The sequence below is a fragment of the Dromaius novaehollandiae genome, chromosome 1 (assembly GCF_036370855.1).
Source record: "Dromaius novaehollandiae isolate bDroNov1 chromosome 1, bDroNov1.hap1, whole genome shotgun sequence".
NCBI classification, from domain to species: Eukaryota; Metazoa; Chordata; class Aves; order Casuariiformes; family Dromaiidae; genus Dromaius; species Dromaius novaehollandiae.
Window position 1 is genome coordinate 35,820,935 of NC_088098.1, and position 21,575 is coordinate 35,842,509.

General features: G+C 38.5%; 1 protein-coding gene across 1 annotated transcript in view; it reads left to right on the forward strand.

Annotated features, from left to right (window-relative positions):
* The first annotated feature begins 3,112 nt into the window (after nucleotides 1-3,112).
* The window catches only part of NUP107 (nucleoporin 107), a 29,267-nt gene continuing 10,804 nt past the window's right edge, over nucleotides 3,113-21,575 (forward strand). Inside the window, exons 1-15 of the mRNA XM_026100356.2 lie at nucleotides 3,113-3,201; nucleotides 4,719-4,804; nucleotides 5,953-6,042; nucleotides 8,441-8,556; nucleotides 10,518-10,653; nucleotides 11,261-11,364; nucleotides 13,264-13,391; nucleotides 13,748-13,796; nucleotides 14,974-15,045; nucleotides 15,539-15,627; nucleotides 16,566-16,644; nucleotides 17,738-17,851; nucleotides 18,713-18,803; nucleotides 19,954-20,030; nucleotides 20,616-20,675. Coding sequence (XP_025956141.2) covers nucleotides 3,194-3,201; nucleotides 4,719-4,804; nucleotides 5,953-6,042; nucleotides 8,441-8,556; nucleotides 10,518-10,653; nucleotides 11,261-11,364; nucleotides 13,264-13,391; nucleotides 13,748-13,796; nucleotides 14,974-15,045; nucleotides 15,539-15,627; nucleotides 16,566-16,644; nucleotides 17,738-17,851; nucleotides 18,713-18,803; nucleotides 19,954-20,030; nucleotides 20,616-20,675 — 1,299 coding nt within the window. The 5' untranslated portion in view covers nucleotides 3,113-3,193. The remainder of the gene's footprint in view (nucleotides 3,202-4,718; nucleotides 4,805-5,952; nucleotides 6,043-8,440; nucleotides 8,557-10,517; nucleotides 10,654-11,260; nucleotides 11,365-13,263; nucleotides 13,392-13,747; nucleotides 13,797-14,973; nucleotides 15,046-15,538; nucleotides 15,628-16,565; nucleotides 16,645-17,737; nucleotides 17,852-18,712; nucleotides 18,804-19,953; nucleotides 20,031-20,615; nucleotides 20,676-21,575) is intronic.

Sequence of the window (21,575 nt, forward strand, 5' to 3'; positions counted from 1 at the left end):
AAGAAAACACTTTAATCAGTACTCAATCACTTCAGCCTCAAGAAGTATTAGTTGTGTGTAACAGTAAGCTCTACAGCTTCAATGTTTTCAAGAAGGTTCACTGCCACCAGTTTTTTTTTTCCTTCAGGATTGTGGCTGGAGTGGGCTATCTCATTTGAAAGATATTCTAATTCATGAAAGTGTTTTGGGGATTCTTTTTGGCTACCATAAACTTTTGGGATGTTTTCTCCGATCTTGGATTCAGACTGCAATTATAGTGCAAATTCTAGTTCCTCCTTTCACCAGTGTACTTCATCTTTTCATAATATGTGATATTTTTACCTTCTAGATCTAGCAGGGAGGATTTAGTAACTTCAGTCACATTCTGAGTATAAAAATTGACATCTGAAATCCCAACTCTACTAAGTGGGGCTCACTGCCTGTGAAGTGCCAAATAAAGCAAAGTCCCTTGGCACTGCTGTCATGATTTTCGGACACAAGTAAAATGACACTTGTCTATTTTTTTTTTGCCTTTTTAATAAAGTTTTATTCAGCTGAGCTCCATTTTTAGGAGTAGGTACAGGAGTCAAAATTCATTTAGGGTGAGTCTGCCAGACTGCCATCGTTGAGAGTCAACATTGGCATTTTAATACGAGCAAGCATATGCACACTTTCAACCTTGGGGGGGGGGGGGGGGGAAGAGTTTATGCTTTGACACTTCCAGGAATGTTTGAACTAGTAGAAGATAGGCTAAAACATGAGATTTCTTTCATTCTCATAAGATGAAACAAGACATAATGTAGGTTCCATGGTTTTCTTTGTACTTAAGAAAGCTCAGGTAATGTACACTTGTTGCTGTCATACTTTACACAAATTTTCTTATGCTATTAACTTTTGATAGTTATGAGTTAAGGCTGTTGAATTTTGTATATGCAAATGTCATGTTTGCAGCTTGGCAATACATTGTGGTAATTTATTTTGATGAACTGACTATATCGAAACATACTTTGTAAAGGGTAATTTGAGTTTGAAGTTAGTCTACTTTAGTATATCTGGTAAACCCTATTAATTTTTTTTATAAAGCTAGTATTCTAATACCCTTATGGCAGTAGGGCAGAGAGGACACTTGAGTGTTGGTGATAAACCTGGTATGATTTGGTTAGCAGTGCTGGCTACTGAGTTTTCTTCTCTAGTCCTCCCTTTAACTGTGGAGCATTACCACCCGTCTTGAGATTCGGACTACATGGCTGCAGTTAGGATCAGTTTTGATGTAAATATGTGAAATTCGAGGTGGATTTATACATTTTAGTATTGAATAATATAATACATAATATTAAAAATAGTACTTAAATTCAGGGTCTTCTGTATATGTCAGGCTAAAGGAACATTATATGTAAGAATAGACTGGTAAATTCACATTCACTTCTCCTCCTTGGGACTGTGAGATACTTGCATGAAAGACTTTGTTTTGGTTTATTTTCTCCCTGTCTTCTTTCTTTTCCTCCTGTTGCATAAACATGAAGCATGACGTTAGTCCCTCAATTTGGGGGAGGTATTATTCTTTCTGGAGCCAAGTTGAAAATTAAGGTGGTTCCCCCAGCTTGCATTAAAGAAGTTATATAACTAAGATAAGTTTCCGTAAGGCCTCCAAATCTTTTATTTTATTTTACTGTTTTAAAACAAAAAAAAAAAAACCCTGCACCCTTCAGCCTGAGTCTTGCTGCTTTTGCTTTGTTCTCATCACTCAGGTTTTGTGTTGCTTTGCTTCCTTTATGTGTTGCCTCAGGTTTGCTCATCCCCTCCTCTCGTCCCTTCTGTCTTGAGAAGGGCCAGCCTGAGCATTTGGGCTGGTGGCGATGCAGAGAATTGGACCGCGTATGAATTTGTGCTCCGCTCTGTTTGGGTCTCCCAGTGCAGTGTGGACACAGTAATGCTACCCTGTCCTGTGAAGAGCTCTTGAGAAGTAAAATGTATCAAACATCTAGTAGTATTGAACTGGGATAATAGTTCCTTAATATTCTGCAGGTCTTCCACTGTAACAAAGGTTGTTGCCTGACATGATAGTCTACGTGATTCAACAACTTCGGTCAGTCTTGCATTTTTTTTCTACCCCCATCCAAAACTCCAGTTCCTAGGAGACCCCTTACTCTCCAAGGGGCTGCAGACTGCCTCTGTCCCTGGACGGCTGACCTTTGTCCAGACCGTCAGCTTCCCCCTTCCTGGGGGCCTCCGGAGGTTAGGCTCTCCAGCAGCTTTGGGGAGAAACCAAGGCTGGCCCCTGCATTTTATAAGCTTAACAGCACAAGCTATGGGGCTGCAGGGGCTGTCTTAACAGGCCTGCTGCCTTTTGCAGCTCTTGTTTTTGGACACATCACTTGCTAATTTCTGTATGAGGAATTTTACTCTATGAGGAATTTAGATGCTTGACTGATTTGTTGAAAATCCCTTGTAATTGTAGCTCCACATGCAGCTGAGCGCTCACAAGGGTTTGGGGGCATTTGCCTGTCCACACTACCCTGTCTAGAGCACAGTTAAATGAACTATTGCCAGCAGCATCCAGGTGTTTGTACTACTGTAGTCTGAAAAATTGTCTTTAAAAGGTTTGTGAAACCACGTCGAGGAGGAGATGCAATTATGGACAGCTGACCTCAAAGCTTTGCTGACTTATCCACAGCCCGACGATTTGGATGATGCCTAAAGGCAGATACTTCATTGCCTCTTAGGGGTGGTGTTAATAGTCCGAGTTAGATGGGGAGAGGAACAGGAAACAGGCAGCTGTGGGCAAAGGAGTGCAGTCACCACTTAGGCCTTCTAAAATAACGCAAAGCCTGGCAGAAAAACGTTATTTTATGAATATCTCATTAGCCTGGCCCTGTGGAATGGGATAACTTAAGCAGCATTTGAAACGTTTGATTTGTTCATATTTTTATTTATTTTTCCCCCTCCTCGCTTAATCCAGGATCCCGCGGCCGCAGGGCTGGCGGCAAGGCGGCCTCCCTGCAGCTAGGGGCAGTCCCTGCGGCGGGCGGCGCTGGGCCCGGCCCCACCGAGCTGCGCCTCGCCGGCCCGGCCGGCCGCCTCCCGCCGCCAGCACGGCCGCTGCCCCGTGCGCATGCGCAACCCGCCGGCGCCGCTTGGCTGGGGCGGAAGTGCCGCTTTTACCTTCCGGGCCGGGGCGGCGGGAGCGCGGGGTCGGCTCGCGCCGGCGGCCGTCATGGAGAGGTGGGTGGTGGCGCGGCTCCCGCCCCGGCCCTGGCGGCGGAGACGCGGCCTCTCTGTCGCGTCCGTGTCTGCCGGGCGTCCGGGGCGGCGTTGCCTCGCCGCGGGCCCTCTCTGCGGGATCGCGTGCGAGTGGGGCCGTGACCGTGGCCGCTCGGGGCCCTGGTAGTAAGGAGCTGCGGGAGCGGCTCGTCCCGCCCAGAAGCTTCAGTTAGGTAGTAAGAAAGCTGAAGACAAATTTGGGATTTTTCTTGTTTAAGGCTACAAAAGCAGCCTGCACTTAAGCAGTATCTCATACCCCCCTTAAACTATCGAGGGAAGCGCTCTGCTATATACCAGGCAAGATAGATAGGATTTGTTCACAGTGTGGTAAGAAGTATACAAGGAAGGCTTGCAATACAGGGAAGGTTTTAATTTGGCAGAATAGGTATGTTGGAAATGCGTGTCCATCTAGCTTCAGCTAGAGGGAGCGTAGTTATTGCTAACTAGTGGAACAGCTTTTTAGAGCTATAGAAGGCTTTTATATCAATTGGGAGTTTTAAATCCAGCTTTTTCTTTCTTTCTGAAGTGTATAGCTTAAACTGAAATTGTTACTTAGACAGAAACTATTGAGTGGGGCCTTCGCAAGGTGTTCTACAGACAGGTCTGCATAGACAACTGCAGCTCTGCTCTTTAAAAACCACTCATCACAGCTTTTCATCTGCATTGTAATTATTAACTAAATTCTTTCCATTCTATAATGTGTATGGGCTTTCTCAATCTGTAATAACTTTGTGCATCTAAAGAAAGAAGCGGCATCATCTTATTCTTTTGGTTTAAATTTTGAATTTCATGTTGTGGATCTTTCTTGCTTTTTTATTTTTATTTAAAGAAGGTGTCTGCTGTGGTGAAGGAGGAGCGAAGTATGGATTTTCAGACCAACTAATCTAACTTTCCTGAGCTGATGAGCAACACTAGATGTTCTGTATAAGAAACTGGATAGCTATACTAAAAGTAGCAATGACTTAATATAGCTTTGTTTTCAGTTTCTTGGTTGCGGACTTGCACAAAAAATATCTTAATCATCTTGAAAGATGGAAGAATCTGAAGCAACTTGTTTTTCCTAATGTCTCAGAGTTAATAGTGGAATAGTATTAGGCTATGTTTACATATGATTTGGATAAAGATTTACAGCAATTTTGTGCCTTTTGCACTACATATTCAGGACTAAAGGGTTAATTGTTTTGTGTCTTTAGTAGTCTCTTTCTCCAGCAGAATAAGAAACAAGTGCTCAATAAATTGTGTGTTTTGTGGCTTTTTTTCTTCTTGGAAAGGTTGCTACTGGGTAGGTATTGGCATTTGGAGGGTATTGGTCTCTTTTTGAGAATGTTGTTTCCTTGTCAACTGGGCTTTTGAATCAGCATATGAAGTTACTAGTATTTGAAAGAAAGGATTAGCCAGAAGAAAGTAGCATCATGATCTTATTTTATGTTTTGCTTGGATCTCTTTGCTTACTTTGTGTCTATATTGCTGTTTTGTAGAAATGGTTTTGGAGACATGTCATCCCCCCGTGATACAGAGATGGCCAGACTTGGTCGAAAACAAAGCTCCCAGAAAAGAGTTTCTAGTATCCTTTTTCTGTATAGTATTTTTATTTTTTTATCTTCTTATATTTAATTTTTGCTTGCCATGTTCACAATATACAGGTACACTGATTGACACGTGCAGTTGATTTTTGACTGTATTTGCATTGATTGTTTGGGTTGTGGGCTGAATACAGGTGCATGTGCATTACCTCCCTACTAAACCTATGCTGGCATATTTATGTAGCATGCTGTTTTACTGTTTTCATAGGTTTATGAACTCAGGTTGAGCTCAGCCTAGAGATCTATGTAAGCTAGAGCTGACTCTATCCTTGAGCTTTCTTCACTGCATTATATCTTAATTTTATGTTCTTATGCTCTTTAACCTGTATTTTGTTTTATCTGTGTATTTTGTTTATTCAATGTGTCTTAGCTTCCTGTCCACCGTAATATCAAGAGAAGTGCACGTGCATAGATAAACATTTCTACAGAACTTTTTTTTAACTTATTTACAATAGTAAAAATTATTGTACAGTTTGACAGCTAGTGTAATGATATTTTTCTGATTATGACAGCAAGGAATCTAGTACAAGATATTGGCCATGATTATTGTTGTCCTTCAGGATCAGGATGTTCTTGGACACTGACATAACTTAGGACACTGGAACTTTTGCACTAGTTCTTAATAACCACGGATAGGACATTGCCTCTTCCTCTCAGTTAACTAACTGCAAAGTAGAGCAACAGAGACCTTTTTGTTGAAGTCATCAGCATCCTGGAATAGAGAACAAGAGAGCTTTTTTTGTTGTTGTTTTTTATGTATGCAGTCTCAGATTTGCTGGTTATGAGTTATGTAGGATACAGCAGCTCCTTGCAAGGGGAGATATTCTCCTTGAACCAAGGACCTATGAGAAGCAAGGTGTCCTAGACCTGTCATGCTCTTGTTTCTGAACTTTGCTTTGGTGTGTCCCCACTAGCGCTCCAGCTCTTAAGTTTCTGGTGAAATATTTCATGACCTAATCTGGGTTTATTGAATGGGACTTTCTGCTTTAGCCTTGCTAAGCTTGAAGGACAAGGTGTGTATTCCTTGTAATGTTTTTGCTACAACAAAGATTGTTTCTTTCCAAGTACTCATTCTGGGTAGAGCTGAAAGTGTGTTCAGGAGTGTTTCTTAACCTGTTTTATTAATCAGTTCTTACATCCCTGGATGGCACTACTGGAAACATGACGCCCAGAGGCCAGTTCATTTCCCGAACTCCTGGTTCGTTGCTTCGCCAGCCATGTAAGATTTTCTTTTCTTCAATTTTTAGTTAAATGAATAATATGCTTGGACTTCATAATTGATAATAACTCATAACAAAAAAGGCATGGATATACTGGAGTGGGTGCAGTGAAGGGCCATGAAAATGATTAAGGGACTGCAGCATCTGGCATACAAGGAGAGGCTGAGGGAGCTGGGATTGTTCAGCCTGAAGCCTTATCTTATCCGCTGAAGGGAGGCAGTAAAAAAGATAGATCCAGACTCTTCTCAGTCGCCCCCAGTAGAAAGACAGTGGGCACGAACTACGATACAGGTAATTCTGTTTAAACATAAGAAAAAACTTCTTTACTGTAAGGACAATTGAATACTGGAACAGGTTGCCCAGGCAGGTTGTGGAGTCTCCATCCTTGGAGATACTCAAATCCAACTGGAGAAGGTCCTGAGCAACCTGCTCTGATTGACCCTGTTTTGAGCAAGGGGGTTGGACTAGCCAATCTCCAGAAGTCCCCTCCGACCTCAACTATTTTGTGGTGAACAAAACACCTAGTAACAGTCAGCATACATGTTCATATATTACATATGCATGCTGTTGCTTAATGCCACTGAATTTTTGCCTTTCAATTTTTAGAATGCATTTGAGCTTCATTTTCTTTTGTTTGGCACAAGAGTACGTGAAATACCATTTCAGTTTCTCACAAATGCCCTGTCGAAACTGAGTGATTCTTGCTTTGCTAGTGAATGGATTAGTTTGTGCCATTTCCCTTGCCTTCGCAGCCACCTTTTGTTTTTACAATAGCTTTTAATTCTTCAAGATTCACTGTTTTGTAATGTCACTACAGGTACTTTCCCATCTTCATTCTTTTTGTGGCAGGTTAATTCTGTTGACTCAGCCTTCTACCAGGTGTATTTATTGGTTGCATCAGGTCCTTCAGACCTACCTCTCTTAGGAGGAGAAAAAATTACAAGATGCACTTCATGAAAAGGCTGTGGAACCACACGTGGGTGGCTAGGGGCGGATTGCCCTGAAATCTGACCATCTCAGCGCCACTGTTTGGCTTTAGTTGACGTGTACTGGGAGTGTGTTAGTTGTTCTTGAACTTGTGCTGGTGCAAAGAGATAAGTTTCTCTTCCAGAGAAATTGATTCTTCCTGATGTCTCATCGTTCCTGCCTGGCAAGTTCTGTGTAGCCCCTGTGTGTCCTCATTTATTGTAATATCTGGTGACTTCAGTTCTGCTGTCCGGCAGCAAAGATGAATGCTGTTAGCATCAGCCTTCTTCACCGCTACAGGCTTCTTGTGTGTCAGCATTGACAGCTCTGACAATGAAACTGCAAGTTGTTCTTTGTGTTGACTTGACGTTAAACATGGGAAAAGATCTCCAGTCCTCTTAGTACCTCCCTAACTAGCTATGACTGAAGCAAAGACATGCCCATTCTTCGAACTTTGAGGCTCTGTGTTATTCCCTCTTTGCCACAGTCAGCATGGCTCCTGATATGACTGTCACTGTCTTGATACAACCAGTTCTTTTACATGGCTCCTCAGGCTGTTTGTGTTGATAAGAGATCCAAAGGAACTACTCTTGAAGCAGATTCTATGGTCTTTGGGCTGTGTGAATGTCTTTGATGTTGGAGTTTCCCTTTTGTCGTAGGATGGTGAATCTGTCATCTTTCCAAGCAGCATCTCCATTTTTAACATCTGCCAAATATCCCTGGAAGCACTAGCCACTGTGTCATTGTGCAGGAGTATCTAGAACAGATGCGGTGCTTGGTAGAGCAGATCTGTGGTTTGTCATTTGCTTTAAGGGTTTGGAGGTCAGGTTCCGAGAGTGACTGGAGATATAATGCTGTGCATACTCATGATGTGAATGTACCAAGGAGCTCTTAAATAACTGAAGGTATTTGAGATACTCTGTCCATATATACATTCACATCCAGCTTGGTGTACCCTGTGCTTCAGACTTATACCTGGAATGCTGCTGCACTTGAGGAAGAACTGAAATGACAGTGGATGCAACCTGTCTTTATATAAATACCCTAGTTGGAAAATCAGGGCATGAGTATGCTGCAGACTTGGTTAATAGGGTGTTTGTATACCCCTAGCATAAATAGATTTGTAGACTATGAAGTTACATTATTGCTAATGAAGGTCCTTATTTCTAATTGTTGCTGGTGTTAAGGCTTTTTTTTTCCCCTTCTAATTAGCACTTGTGGGTTTGGTACAAGCCTTGGGATGGAACAAAATAATGACAGACAGGAACAGGTTACTTCCCCATCAGATTGGTTCATCTGTTTCTTCTGCGACTATGAGCAAGATTTCATAAATGCTTCAATTTCAGTTAAAAGATTTCTTTTGGAACGCCTTGATAGAGCACAGTTGCCTTAAGTACATTTTCTTTTCAGAACAAGGTCTCTCTCTTTCAGTTACTGCACTAACTCGAAGCTCCACAAAGCTGCCAGATATGTCTGCCATCTTGGGAACAGGAGGGAAATCCCCTCAAATTCTACAGACTCCTGGACTTTTTGGCAATCTGTCAATGGTAAGATGGTTAGAGCATGTTTTTCTCTCTTGGTCATGTAAAATTTATAAGAACTTACAAGTTTACAATGTTTCAGTGTTGTTTGCACCAAAGAGAAACTGTGGGTGGTTCAGGCTTGCTATATTACTGTAGCATTCTCCCTGTTCTCTTCAAGATGATGCAGTGAGGTATAAATAGACTTTTAAGGACTTCTTAAATATACCATATATGTTAAGCTAGTCCTGTCACATCAGACTGTGACTGCAAAAATCTTGACTTTGCTTATTTACAGATTCCTCAAACACAGAAGTGTTTTATATCATCAAATTAAATTTTTAGAATTTCTCTCATTTTAGCACTCTCCAGTACTAGGCTTCAGGTCAAAATATGAACTTCAAAGATCAAGCTCCTCTGTTGGCTTTTCAGATGGCATGAATTCTTAGTGTAACATCTTTGGAAAAACATTGATTAGAGGAATCATCAGGAGGGCCTTCTAAAATGTTGTATCTCCATTTATTTTTAAACTGACTCAGAATGAGTAAAGATGTCGTTTTTGTGCCTGCATTCTAATTCATTCTCCCTTCTGCTTGTTCCTATATTTTTTTTACGGCCTATTAGTTTCTTTAAATTGTAAGGCTTTGGGACCTAGAGATGCATGAACACCACGTATACAGCTCTTAGTAGTGGGGCTTTTCTTCCGATTCAGAGCCTCTTGGTATTTTGTAACTAGTGTTTTGTGAGTGGTGTTTGTATTAGCTTAGCGTTTAGTGCTCTGATTTGGATACGAAGAATCGTGTTTGGATTATCAGGGAGAAGCTGGGGACTAGACAACCATTTTCACAGGAGGGTGATGGAAAAAGGACTTAAAATTATGCCTATAGAAGTTTACCTGCTGGTAGATAAGAACACTCATCAGAGCTTTTTGTATTTCCCACAGAGACCTGATGCTATTTTACTGGAATTGAGTTTCTCGTTACTTTTACCCTTCTGTTCTGAGCAGTTCAGAGTGCTACAGCATTCTGTTCTAGTTGGCTAGGGGGCAATAAAGGCAGAGAAAAATCACGCAAGGGGAATACTGTGGGTAGAAACTGTGTCATAAAAGGAAAAATAATAGGTGTATGTCTGCAGTTTTGGGGTTGTGTTTAAGCCACTGCTACAGCAATGTTACTGAGTTCCCTGTTCTTACTGGTTTGGGCAGGACCGTCTTAACAGTCAGGAAAAAGAATGCACTAGTGGTACAATTCTAGGTCCTTCTATATGGTATTAATTGCTGCCATGGCAACAGCTATAGGAAGCTGACCTGTCTGTGCAATCTCTCCTGTCTTGGCCAGTTTGCTGCTTTGATGTCAGATATGTTAGCAGATACCTCCCCTGAAATAGCCAAAGAAAGTATAGGTATGTCTGTATTTCCCCATTTAATATTCCTGAACACTTCCTCTTACTTTAAAGATGTATTGCTTTGTTTAATAAAATAGTTTTAAGGCAATTCACCAAGAAGACTGAAAGCCTGTAGCGAATGGTTGTGATTCAGATTTTAACTATTTTCTTTAACTTTTCACAGATTCTTTACAACCTAGTTAGCATTATTTGGCCTCCTTTCACTTTGGACAACATAAATTAGCTAGTAAAGGTTTAACATAATAGAATGTGAAAGGATAGAGTGATGCGTTTGTTCTGAAGTAAGAAGTGATACACAATGTTTTAAAATTCAAGGTCTTACTAACTTAACTTCTAGGTTAATTACTTCCTGAATAAATTAATTGAGCATTTCCTTTTCCTGTCAATTTTAAAACTGACTTTTGCAGAGGTGTTTGTTAAAGAAAGTTATGTCTTATCTCAAGGCAGTTCATTATTCATTTTCAGAGTTTTTTAAACTCTATACCAAAAATAATTGTTTGTAGAATGAAAAAAAAAAATGGAGCAAGGCTTATAGTAGTCTGAGGTTGTTGTTTATTTTCCTTATGTTGTTGTTATGCTTTTAGTTGGATGAAAGTAACTGGACAATGGCACTGTCACCTCAGCAGACAGGAATGTTTACAAATCTAGACCTATCCAATATGACAGAAGATGTAACTATGAGTGCTGTACTGTTGCGTGAAGATGATCCTGGGGAAGCTGGTGAGATGATCTGAAGTTTTCATAATAATTAACCACATCTTTTATTTGTAGAATATATAAATGTATATAATTACTTTCTTATTTTTATGTATTATTTTGCTGACATACTTCTATGACAAGAACAGTCTACTTGCAAAAGTTCAGAAAGGATCTCTTCCAGTTACTGGAGTTTTTCCATTTGGTGTGTTCTGTGGAACCTGATGTCAATAGGCAATCAGTGGATGTCAGTAGACGCTTTGGTGATGTAAGACACTGGATTAGCTTCATAGAGATACAAAGAGGAGTTTATCTTTAAAACTTTCTCAGAGGACAGATTTATAGCAAAAATTGTATAATTATTTGATTTGCACAAAGCTTACCATGTAGCTTCTGCATAACTTACTTTCTTAGCTGCTTATGGCTTAATGGGATATAAATAGTTCATATCATCATTGTCTGCATTTATTTTTATTGATGACAAGCTATTTTGTCATCAGAAGGGGTTTTTGTAGTGTAGTGGGTTTTTTGTTGCTGTGGTTTTTGTTTGGTTGTTCTTTTGTGTTTTTTTTTAACCAAGTTGTGTCTTGGTAACATGGCTTAAATTTCTTTCTGGTTAAATATATTCTAGCTACTATGAGTATGTACTCAGATTTTCTGCATTCCTTCTTGAAGCATGCATCAACTACCATTTTTGAACTTGTGGATGAATATGAAAGTATTTGTAACAACCAGGTAAATTGTTTGCCTTTTTTTAAATTTGCATTCCCTTCTCTAAGTTGTATTGCTGTTTTCCTTTAAGTTGAGAAGTCACAGTGCTAAACATAGATACTTTAAATCTTCCAGCTGGTTGCAGTCTTGTGAGTCATTGAATGCTAGCATTGAAGAGCATCTGTCTTTCCTCATGTGCTACTTTGGCACAGAAATGCCCATTGTGTAGCTTGCTAAATTCTAAAGTGTGGTTAGGCTGCCATTGTGCTGTAAGTGCTAAGTGGTGATAAACATGAGCAGAAGTATAGATATTTTTGTTGCTAGAGGTGAACTGGATAAAAAGTACTTACATTTCTCTCAGGTATAGATAAATACAGTCATTGTATTATGGTGGTTTCATTGCTTTCCAATACATGCTGAATAAGCTGGCCATAGAGGCTTCAACAGTAGATTTCAGGCATCTCTGCTTTTAGACACAGTTTTTGATTTGATGGGCTGTTGATTGTTAGTGACAGGAACTGACAGTTTGAAAAGGAGTTAACATGCTTCTATCAATAACAGTGTTGATCACAAAAGAAAGAGGAGGGCAGATAATTTTTTTGTTGTTGTTAAGAGACTTTGCACCTGTGTCCATGTTAAGAAAATGAATTCTGGGTAGAAGGTTGCTAGCTGTGTTCTGTACAAATTTGTCTGATTTGGGGGCTGAGTTGGAGAATGCTGAGGTCTTTAATGAAGTGCGTACCATAGTCCTGTTCCCAAGTGGGAAGGAGAAAGGAGAAAGAAAATAAATGTGAACTCAATTATTATGTGAAATGGTGGAACTTCAAAGCTGAAATGGAACAGGAGGTTTCTGTGATTCCCCTTGTTTATGAATGTTGAGAAGGATACCATCTGCAAGATCATGGAATATAGACTGGTTGTTTTAAGTCATCTGGAATACTTGACGGGGGCAGGGAGGGTTGAATGTGTGTCACCAAGGACCTACTAGAAGTAGGGTGAGGGATACTGCCCCAAGGACTGGCTTGGATGGTGCTGAAGGGGCCCTGGGAAGGGGTTGAGGATAGCCCTGAGCTTTCATACTGCCTCTCAGCTGTGCACTGAGATCAGTCCAGAGGCTCCTAACGGACGTGAAGTCTTTCATGTTTTCTGGGAGATAGAAGAAGCAAGCAGAAGAGCATCTTCACCTCTGCTCATAAGGCTTTGATAGTACCCCCCCCCACCCAATTCTTTCCTCCAAATCTGTTGCTCACCTTCCACTTGAAAACTGGTGAGTGAATTGACACCTGACAAATTGGCTGCCCCTAGCATGTAAGAGTCCAGGACTGTTTTTGGAAATAGGAGCTCTGGAACTAGCTACTGGTTGAGATGACCATATTGCTTAAGTTTTCTTCATAATAAAAGTAAGAAGAGGTGACATCACACAATTTACAGCTTCACCAAAAAGAAATGGTAACTTACAGCTGGGTTTCCTCATTCACCAGAGCTAAAAAGGAAAGAGAGGGCATTTTTCAGGCACTGATAATGTGCCTTACAGCACTGATGCTGTCACAGATAGCAGTAGGACTCACTTTACACTTGATATTGATGTATATGGAAACGCACGCTTTTTTCACTGGTTGCCTTCTCCCCGTCTTTTTTCTTTTTTTTTTCCTCCCAATTGATCAGTATAAGCTGTTTTTGTCGTGGGCTTGAACAGTGCCTTGCAAAACAAAGGTGCGGTCTTTTTTTATGGCCTCTAGGCTGTGTTACAATATTTTTAGTTCTTGAGGGAATTTCTGGTTTGGAGTATCATCTGCCTATTGCGAAAAGACAGAAATTCAACTTGGGTGTTGAGGGAGCATTCAGAACAATGAAAAGATTACTGTGATAGCTTAGAAAAAAATGCTGGACAACACTAACCATGTGTAAATTTATTTACATCAGGTGAATATACTGGGGAAAATAGTTTATCGAGCAACTCCTGGACAGCAAAAGTTTTCAAAAACTGCCAGTGTCCTGTGGCTTCTCAAGCAGGAGATGGTAACATGGAGACTGTTGTCCTCACTTTATAGGTAATTCCTTTGAAAAGCACATGCTGTATTTTTGCGCTGAGCTTTCTTTCTTGGATTTATTGTTTATGAAATTATGAATCTTGAGCAGAGCAATTAAGTACCTGTTTATTATATGTTTACAGAACTAGGTGCTGATAATTATGCCTATTTATTATCTGTTTATGGAAATGAAAGTTGCAAACAATCCTACTTTTATTACTTTTGTAACTTTTCACATTTTCTTAAATTAATTTATTTTTATAAAGGTATCTTTAAGCACTTCACTTGCATGTCAGATTGAAATAATGGATACTATGCATTCTGCTGGATTTTACTAGCTTTGTTTTAACAATTAAGGTTTGCAATTTTATTTCTAGAGACAGAATACAATCTGCACTGGAAGACGAAACTGCATGTGAAATCACAGTAAGCTTCAGGGGTGGGAAAAACTAAAGTTTTTCTTAAGCAATCTATCTTAAAGCTAAATGCTTGCATTTTCTTCTACAATTCCAATCTTTCAACCATTCAAAATTTAAAGGTAAAAGAATATAAACAAAAATAAAACTGATTTGATTTCTATTGAGATGGACATTAAACAACTGTATATATTGTGAAAAGTTAGTTTACCTAAATATTTAGTTCTAAATGGAAAATATTAGTGTGAAAAAATTTTTAAAGTATTGTTTATATCTCCTCAAGCTTTCTGCATACACCTGGAAGATCCTCTGGAAGTAACTGTAAATTAAAAAAAAAAAAAAAAGGAGTTGTATCAATAGTGATAATGTTTTAATGGGACAGACATAATTTGTTCTTCCTAGAAGAAGTACATGTGATCTCAAGCTGTCTAGCACTTAGCAATTCTGATTGTGACTTACCTTGAGAGAAATCTGAAATTTTGCATTCTTGGTTTAGCAGTAGTCTTCTTGTCTATGCCAATAGTGCTTCCAACATTTGCTGCCAGGGTATGTTTAGGAAGATAAAACAATAAGGCAAGTCACTCTGCCTTTGTAAAATTTGTGATTGCGTTTGCTTTCTTCTCAGTCATAAAATAGCTTTAACTAGGATTCCTGCTGCTAAGTTGCCAGGTGGTGGTTGGTTTGGTTTGGTTTGTTTTTTGAAAATGCATCTTCTGTTCTTTTTGTTGCACCTCTCATGAGAGCTAACTTAATGTGGGAGAGCAGATGGAAGGATCAGGGGGTTTTTTGTTTTGTTTTCCATCGTTCATGTTAAGGGTGCATTAAGGTCTTGGAAAATGCCTGTTTTCTTTTTTTTTCTGAAGTATACAAGAATAAATGAGATTTGAAGTAATATGAGTACAATCAGTAGAATCAATGAATATGCTATGTAGAATCTGTCTGTGGCCATTCATTTGAATTATTCTCAGTGTCATTCTCACAGTTTTTAGTCTAACATGCTGTAAAAGAACATCCAAATGTAACAGATGTATAATGTTACCGGTTTAAAAAAAGGGGCAAGGGGGAGAGTGAAAGGCAGCATTCTGAGCTCATAGAAAATTCGTAAGTTAGTATGTGTCCAGTTTCGTTCATGTTTTTGTAGCGAGTTTTCTTTTCTGTGAAGTAATAATCAGCTTTTTCTTAAATAGGTTTTAAATGCTAGCGAAAAGACAACTGTAGACAACTTGTTTCAGAAAGATTCACTTGTTCGACAAAGCCAGGTATGACTGAAATTTTTTTAAAAAGAGGTTGGAAGTAGATAAGTAGACACTTAAATGTTTGTAACACTTCGCAAATGTGAGCTGTATGCACTTTATTAAGCTATTTCTAATACTTATTTCTTTATATTCACCTAAGCATGTTACTGTGCTTGTGCACAGAAATAATGCTCTTCAGTTTCTAAAAAACAGATACATTTTTCAGGCTAACTTGGAGAGGACAGAAGGCTGAAAGTTATTGTCACTGGGAGCATCGTTACTGATAATGATTAAAGAACTGTTAAGTAGCCCTGCAGTAACTGCAGCATCTTGTGAGAAATAGATATTAAGCACCTAAACAACATTCATACTGGATACTTAAAATGAGTGGCATAGTCTCAAGATGTGTACATCTTTGGTCACATAGATAACACGTAGCTTCAGAGATGGGAGGAAGGCAGTTAAAGTATTGCTTGTTATAGGTTTGTTTTAAAAATGCAATTTAATTTTATTCCAGCTGGTGGTAGATTGGCTAGAGAGCATTGCCAAGGATGAAATTGGGGACTTCTCTGATAATATTGAGTTTTATGCAAAATCTGTATATTGGTGAGTTCAGGCTTTCTTTGATTATATATGTGCTTCCTTCAAGCGTAAAATGCTCAGGCTTATTCACAGAATCACTCTAAAAAATGGCTTTTTAGAAGTCGGACAGTCCATTCATTTCTGTTTGTTTAAATTCTTAGATGTAAAATTTGAGCGTTTCCCCACCCCCCTATCTGCTGAAGTGATTCTTCTCAAGAGTCAGTTATAGCTTTTGGGAGGAGAGGATGGAGGGAAAAAACTACCAAAGCAATTTTAATTTAATCTCTAACTTGGGTGCAGGTTTGGTTTTCTTAATAAGGCATAAAGAAAGATGAAAGGTGGTTACCTGCTGGTCAGCCTGTTACGTACACTGGGTAAACCATTCATCTTATATGTTTCTGAGGTGGTCAGTTCTTTGACTGGCTTTAATTCTTGCCTGTTCAAGTTCTTATCGTTATTTTGTGTCATTGATCCTTCACTAGTAACCATTATTGTCATCTTTATTATCAGTGATGGGTTTCAAGGCAGAAAAGACTAAAGCCCGCCTTTGATTCTACAGGCCTACAATAAACCTGGTTTTAAGGGCCAGTGAATATAGGTTTATGGAATCACGTGTTCATCCTAAGTTGAATTCACTGTCCTAGACTGACTGTACAGTGAATGTTAATCGGAAATTTTGTTCATGAGGAATCAGTTCATAGTTTAAATATATGAATGATTGAAATAATGGATGCTTTTGAAAGAAAACAAAGCTATGTGAATTGACTCCAATATTTTACTTCTGCTGGAATTTTACATTTACACAGCAGTATCACAGCCCATTGTTTGCAGTATAAACCAAAGCATGTCTCTTATGAAACCTTATTCTATTCAGCCAAAAATATCTCTTAATATTTGTGTCTTATTAAAAGATCCTTTCTAAATAAAAATGTCTTTACTCAAAAATATTTTGCTGCTTTTAGGGAGAACACGCTACATATTCTAAAGCAGAGACAGTTAAGTACTTACATTGGAAGTTCTCGGGCTCTGGTAACAGAGTTGGTAAGTATTATTTAAAAATCAGAGTTGGTTTCAGATCAGATATAAATTGGATTAGGGAGAGCATATATATTATTTCCACAGCCTTGAACCAAATTTAGTAATAACATCTAAAAATTACAAAATATTTAGTTGGAAAAAGATGAAAATTAGTACAGAAATTGTGAGGCCGCGAGGAACTAGCTGGTGAGATGACGTCAGACAGTGAGAATGTTGAAGGTGGAAGTTTCAGAATAATTACGAAATTAACTATAATTATTAAATCTGCCAGATGAATGAGATTCTAGAACTGTCTTTTTATTATGACGATGAAAGAAAGAAACTGGTTTTAATTGGAAGCTTGAACATGTTATGAAGGGATTAGCAGTGGATTAAACTTAAGGAACCAGGAAACCTCTGGAGTTCCTTTTGGGATATGTAGACTTCTCTTTTCTTTCAGCAGTCACTGATTTTTATTAGCACAAGAACATGTGGTCTATTCAGTGAAGTAAATGGCTTCATTAAGACTTTTTATAGCTGACAATGTACATCTGTCCCTGTCCCTAAGCAGAAAAGCTTATAATACTGATTGGACGCTCTTGAAGGTGAGGGCATGCTGTCTTTGTACAGTAAGTAGTATGATGAAACCAAATCTCTTGGAATTCCCTGAGAGCTACTGTAGTAAAAGCTAATAGGAGGGAAGCGAAGGAAAGAAAGGACTGTCCAGTAGGAGAGCTGTTGTGAATAGGCTTCTCAGGGAGTTAGAAGGGAAAGGAGGAGACAGTTTGGTAGCTGGAGAGGCAGAAGGGGAAAGGATGTTTAAAGGTCAAAAGAGCTGGAAGATAAGAAGCTTTGGGCAAAGACAAGGTAGTGAAGTAAATGAGGGATTGGAATTGCTCCCTCTGATAGGAGCAGTGACAGTAGAGGAATAAAAGAAATGAGAGAGGAAAGACAGGGAAGTGTAATGCTAGATGTAATGTGGGGCTTATGGATTGTTTGCCAACCTGAAAAAATGGCTCCAAATTATAAAGCAGGGCAGGAAATCACTGGAAAAGACAGATAGATATCCTGTGGGTAAATGGTGGCCTTTTTTTTTTTTTTCTTTTTTTCCTTGCAGGATCCAGATGCTCCTATAAGACAGAAACTGCCACTTGATGATTTGGATCGAGAAGATGATGGGAGGTTATTGAAGTATCTCTTCACCCTGATCAGAGCAGGAATGACAGATGAGGTAAGCCACAGAAAGTTATAGTATCTTCTTTGTTAACTAGTTTAGCTTATCTAGATCTTGCTATTAAAGCCAAGCTGTGCACTAAAATTTCTGTTTAAATTTGACTTGTGGTTTTCAATTTCTTACCAATACTGACAGTGCTGGCCAGCTATATCAGTAAAAATATTCTGCCTTTAGTTAAGTAACTTCAAGTGTAAAACAGATGTTGCAGTAAAAAATTAGCATTTTTATTTTACTACTTTGATGATGTGACTTCTTACTGTAGTGGCTAGACACTAAAAGTACTGCCAGACAAACGCATGGGATGTTTCAAAGAACTTCCTAATTACACCTCTAATCAATCAATCATCATACAGACTTTTTTCTTGATATAGTAGAATGGAACATGCTTGGAATTTTAACTAGAAAAAGATGTTTGATATATGCTTTCCTTAGGCGTTAGATTAAGCTACTCATTCTGCCCTTCTAATATCTCCTTAGGTATGTGATTTGAAAGGAGCTAATCACGTTGGAGGCATAAGAGACATGTTTATTTTTATCGCCTTGTTGTACAAACAGTTATAATGGCATATCTGGAGATGTGTGGTTTACTCCTTACTGAAAGAGTAAGGTAAGGTAATTAGTGTTTACTCTGAACTAAGGAGGAATCTCAGTTCATTTACCTTACAGTAAGTACTACACAGCACGTAAACTAGATGAACTTGTTTGTCTGTACTTTTAGTTATTTTTGGATTCTTTGTGTGCTTATTTTTTGCACAGTAGTGTCTCTGCCTATGTTAACTATTTCAATGGTGTTTAAAAGAAAAGATGGTTCTTTTGCTACCTTGAAATCTATTGCTGAGAAAATCCATTATTTTTCAGGCCCAGCGCTTGTGCAAACGATGTGGTCAGGCCTGGAGAGCTGCAACTTTGGAAGGATGGAAATTGTATCATGATCCTAACATAAATGGAGGTATCTGTCGCAAGTGCACTTTGAAGTAGATGTAAAAACAGGACAGAGAGCTTTCTCTTGATAGCTGGCTCTGGCAAAGAGGAATAATTCTTTGCATCTTAAAGGCCTTTTATGTATCTAAAATATTTTTACCATGTCCAATCAACATATGTAAAAACTAATATGAAAAAGTTTTAGCTGAGGGTATGCATTCACTGAATCCACATAATATGCAACTTTACACTTTCTTTCTGAGAAGCAAGCATAATGAGTAGGAAATAAATGTCTGGGAATTCCAGACAGATCCCCTCCATCTCCATATAATGTTTCATTATGCATTTTTTCCACATTTGACCTGTACCACCTAGTAAACATTTTGTTGCTTAGACTCACAAAAGTTGGACTCTATCTAGTATCAGAAAACTAGAGGAAGGTGTAGTAGGACTAAAGTTCAGCGCAAATTTAAATGCAAGAAAAAGGTATGCTTTCAAACTACTTGGAAAGTGCTAAATTACCTTTCTTCCTTGGTTCCAAGGTTTCTTGCCCACAGTCCTATTTGTAACACAATACATTGCTTCTGACTTTGCAGGATTTGGCAAAGAATTTAAAAACTTGTCTAAGTGCCATGCACAGCTGGGGCCTGAGGGCATATTGCTTTGCTGCATCCTTTTATTTTAACTGAATGCTTCATGAGTGTCCTAGCCTTGCTTTGCATATGCCTGCTTAACCTGCTGTCATGCCTTTTTTCTGTGGCCCTCTGTGCCCTCATACAGAGGCATGGAGGACAGCAGCACTGAAGCAATGTTCTGACGTTTATTAGAAGCTCATAAACCCATTAAAAATCTTGTACTTGCTGACTTTGGGTTTTCTAAATGTAAATGTTTTAGATGCATTGTGGTCAAAAACACAGGTTTTTTTTCAAGGCTAAATAGCAGCCAAGCTTTAAAATACCATAATTTAAAATGTGGATTTTTCAAACTTCCTTGAAAATACACCTTATAGTCCAGTCAGAAGTATCAAGATCCTTTAGGAAGCATTCCAAAGGGATTGAAAATTGGGTTAATACCAGGAAATAGGCTTTAACTGCTTAGTGATTTCTCTCTCTCTCTCTTTTTTTTTTTTTTTTTTTTTTGTAATAACAGCTGCTTTTTAAAATATCCTTTGCATGTAGGAAAAGAGCTGGAACCTGTTCAAGGGAATCCATACAGGTGCATTTGGAAAATAAGTTGCTGGCGTATGGCTGAAGAGGTAAAATAATGTTGAATTGCTTGGTATTCATGTACAAGTTTAGCTTTTTTTTAAACTCAGTAACATGCTTTTAAGTAAACCTACCCTTCGTGTTTGCTGCATATAGGACTTGCTATCAGTGTTTTTTAAGAGGACTCTTGAAATAAGTATGTTTATGTATTGAAGTGAAAAATCTGCATAATCAGCACCAATTTTTAAGGCTTAGGAAATGTCTCAATTTAAGCTGACTACTTTTTATTTTTTGGTTGAAACTGAAACTGCTGACACTAACTAAGTATTTGACTTTCATCTTGACTTAATTGAATGAGGAAGGGAAAATGTTGCTTTCTTTCCAGGTCAGTACAAAATTTTCAGATAAGCTATAAGGGGATGATGTTGAAGGGGAAGCCATTTGCTATTCTTATATTGGCTGACGATGTATGCCACTGTTGCTGTGACTTTCCAGTTCCTGGAAACTGTTAGATGGAACACTTTATTAGACATTAATCCGTAACAAAATTTAAAATGAATAGAAAAAAAATGGGTTTGGGGGGGGGTTTTGTTAGTTTTTTTTACTCAAAGTTTTATTTTAAAATGTTTATTTAGGAGCAGTTCAACAGATATGAGAGAGCAATCTATGCAGCACTCAGTGGAAACCTCAAACAGGTATGTCAAGCCTCCTGTTAGTGATATTTGGTAGTCGTGCGTTTTCTCTCTTGTATGTGACAGTATAATCAGTAATTGCAGTATTTTTGATATATGCAAGAATATAGCAAACAATGCTTCTTTAGTAGACGCTATCTCTATAGGGTTGTCGTGCCTTAAATATAGTTGATAGATTTTTCTTGTTATTCTCGCTAGCTGTCAGTAAAACCATTTCAAATTTTGTTGTTTTAGTTCTTCTCTATTTCAGTATTATTTAAGAGCTCATATAGTCAGTTTCCTGCTTATGCAGAGTATTCTCATTTTTCAGTGTTTTATCTAGTTTTAAGTCTCAAGTGTTAGACCAGTTGGTGTATCCAAAGATTATTCTGTAACCAAATTTCAGTGTCAGTAGGTTTTATTTTTCTGTCAAATATCTTTAAGTAATTATCTCTTTTTTTCTACTTCTAATTCTCCAAATGTGTTTTGGGGTCTCCCATTCCTACCTAGGGATTTTTATTAAGAAGCATGAGGAAAATTACAGACAATAATATTGAAAACATTTTTTGTGCTGTTATATTTATCAGTGGTTCCTACTTGAGGAGCTTGTTTGGGTATTTTTTGTTTGGTTGGTTTTTTTTCTGTCTTGGATTGATATAGTAGAAATAAAGGTAACTATGAAAATAGGAAGGCAGAGGATAGGGAACATTTTCAGTTTTATTCATTGAAGTTTAAAATGTGGTAGTCCTTTTATAGGAGAAAAGAAGGCATAGTAAAATTTTACAGAAATATGGAATAGAGAAAAAGTTTATCTTCTTTCAACAGAACAGAGGGACGTTTAATGAAGTTTATCCATTTCAAAATTACTGTAAGAGAAACTTTTCATAAACTGTATTGTTTTCTCTGGAACTTCTTGTCCCAGGG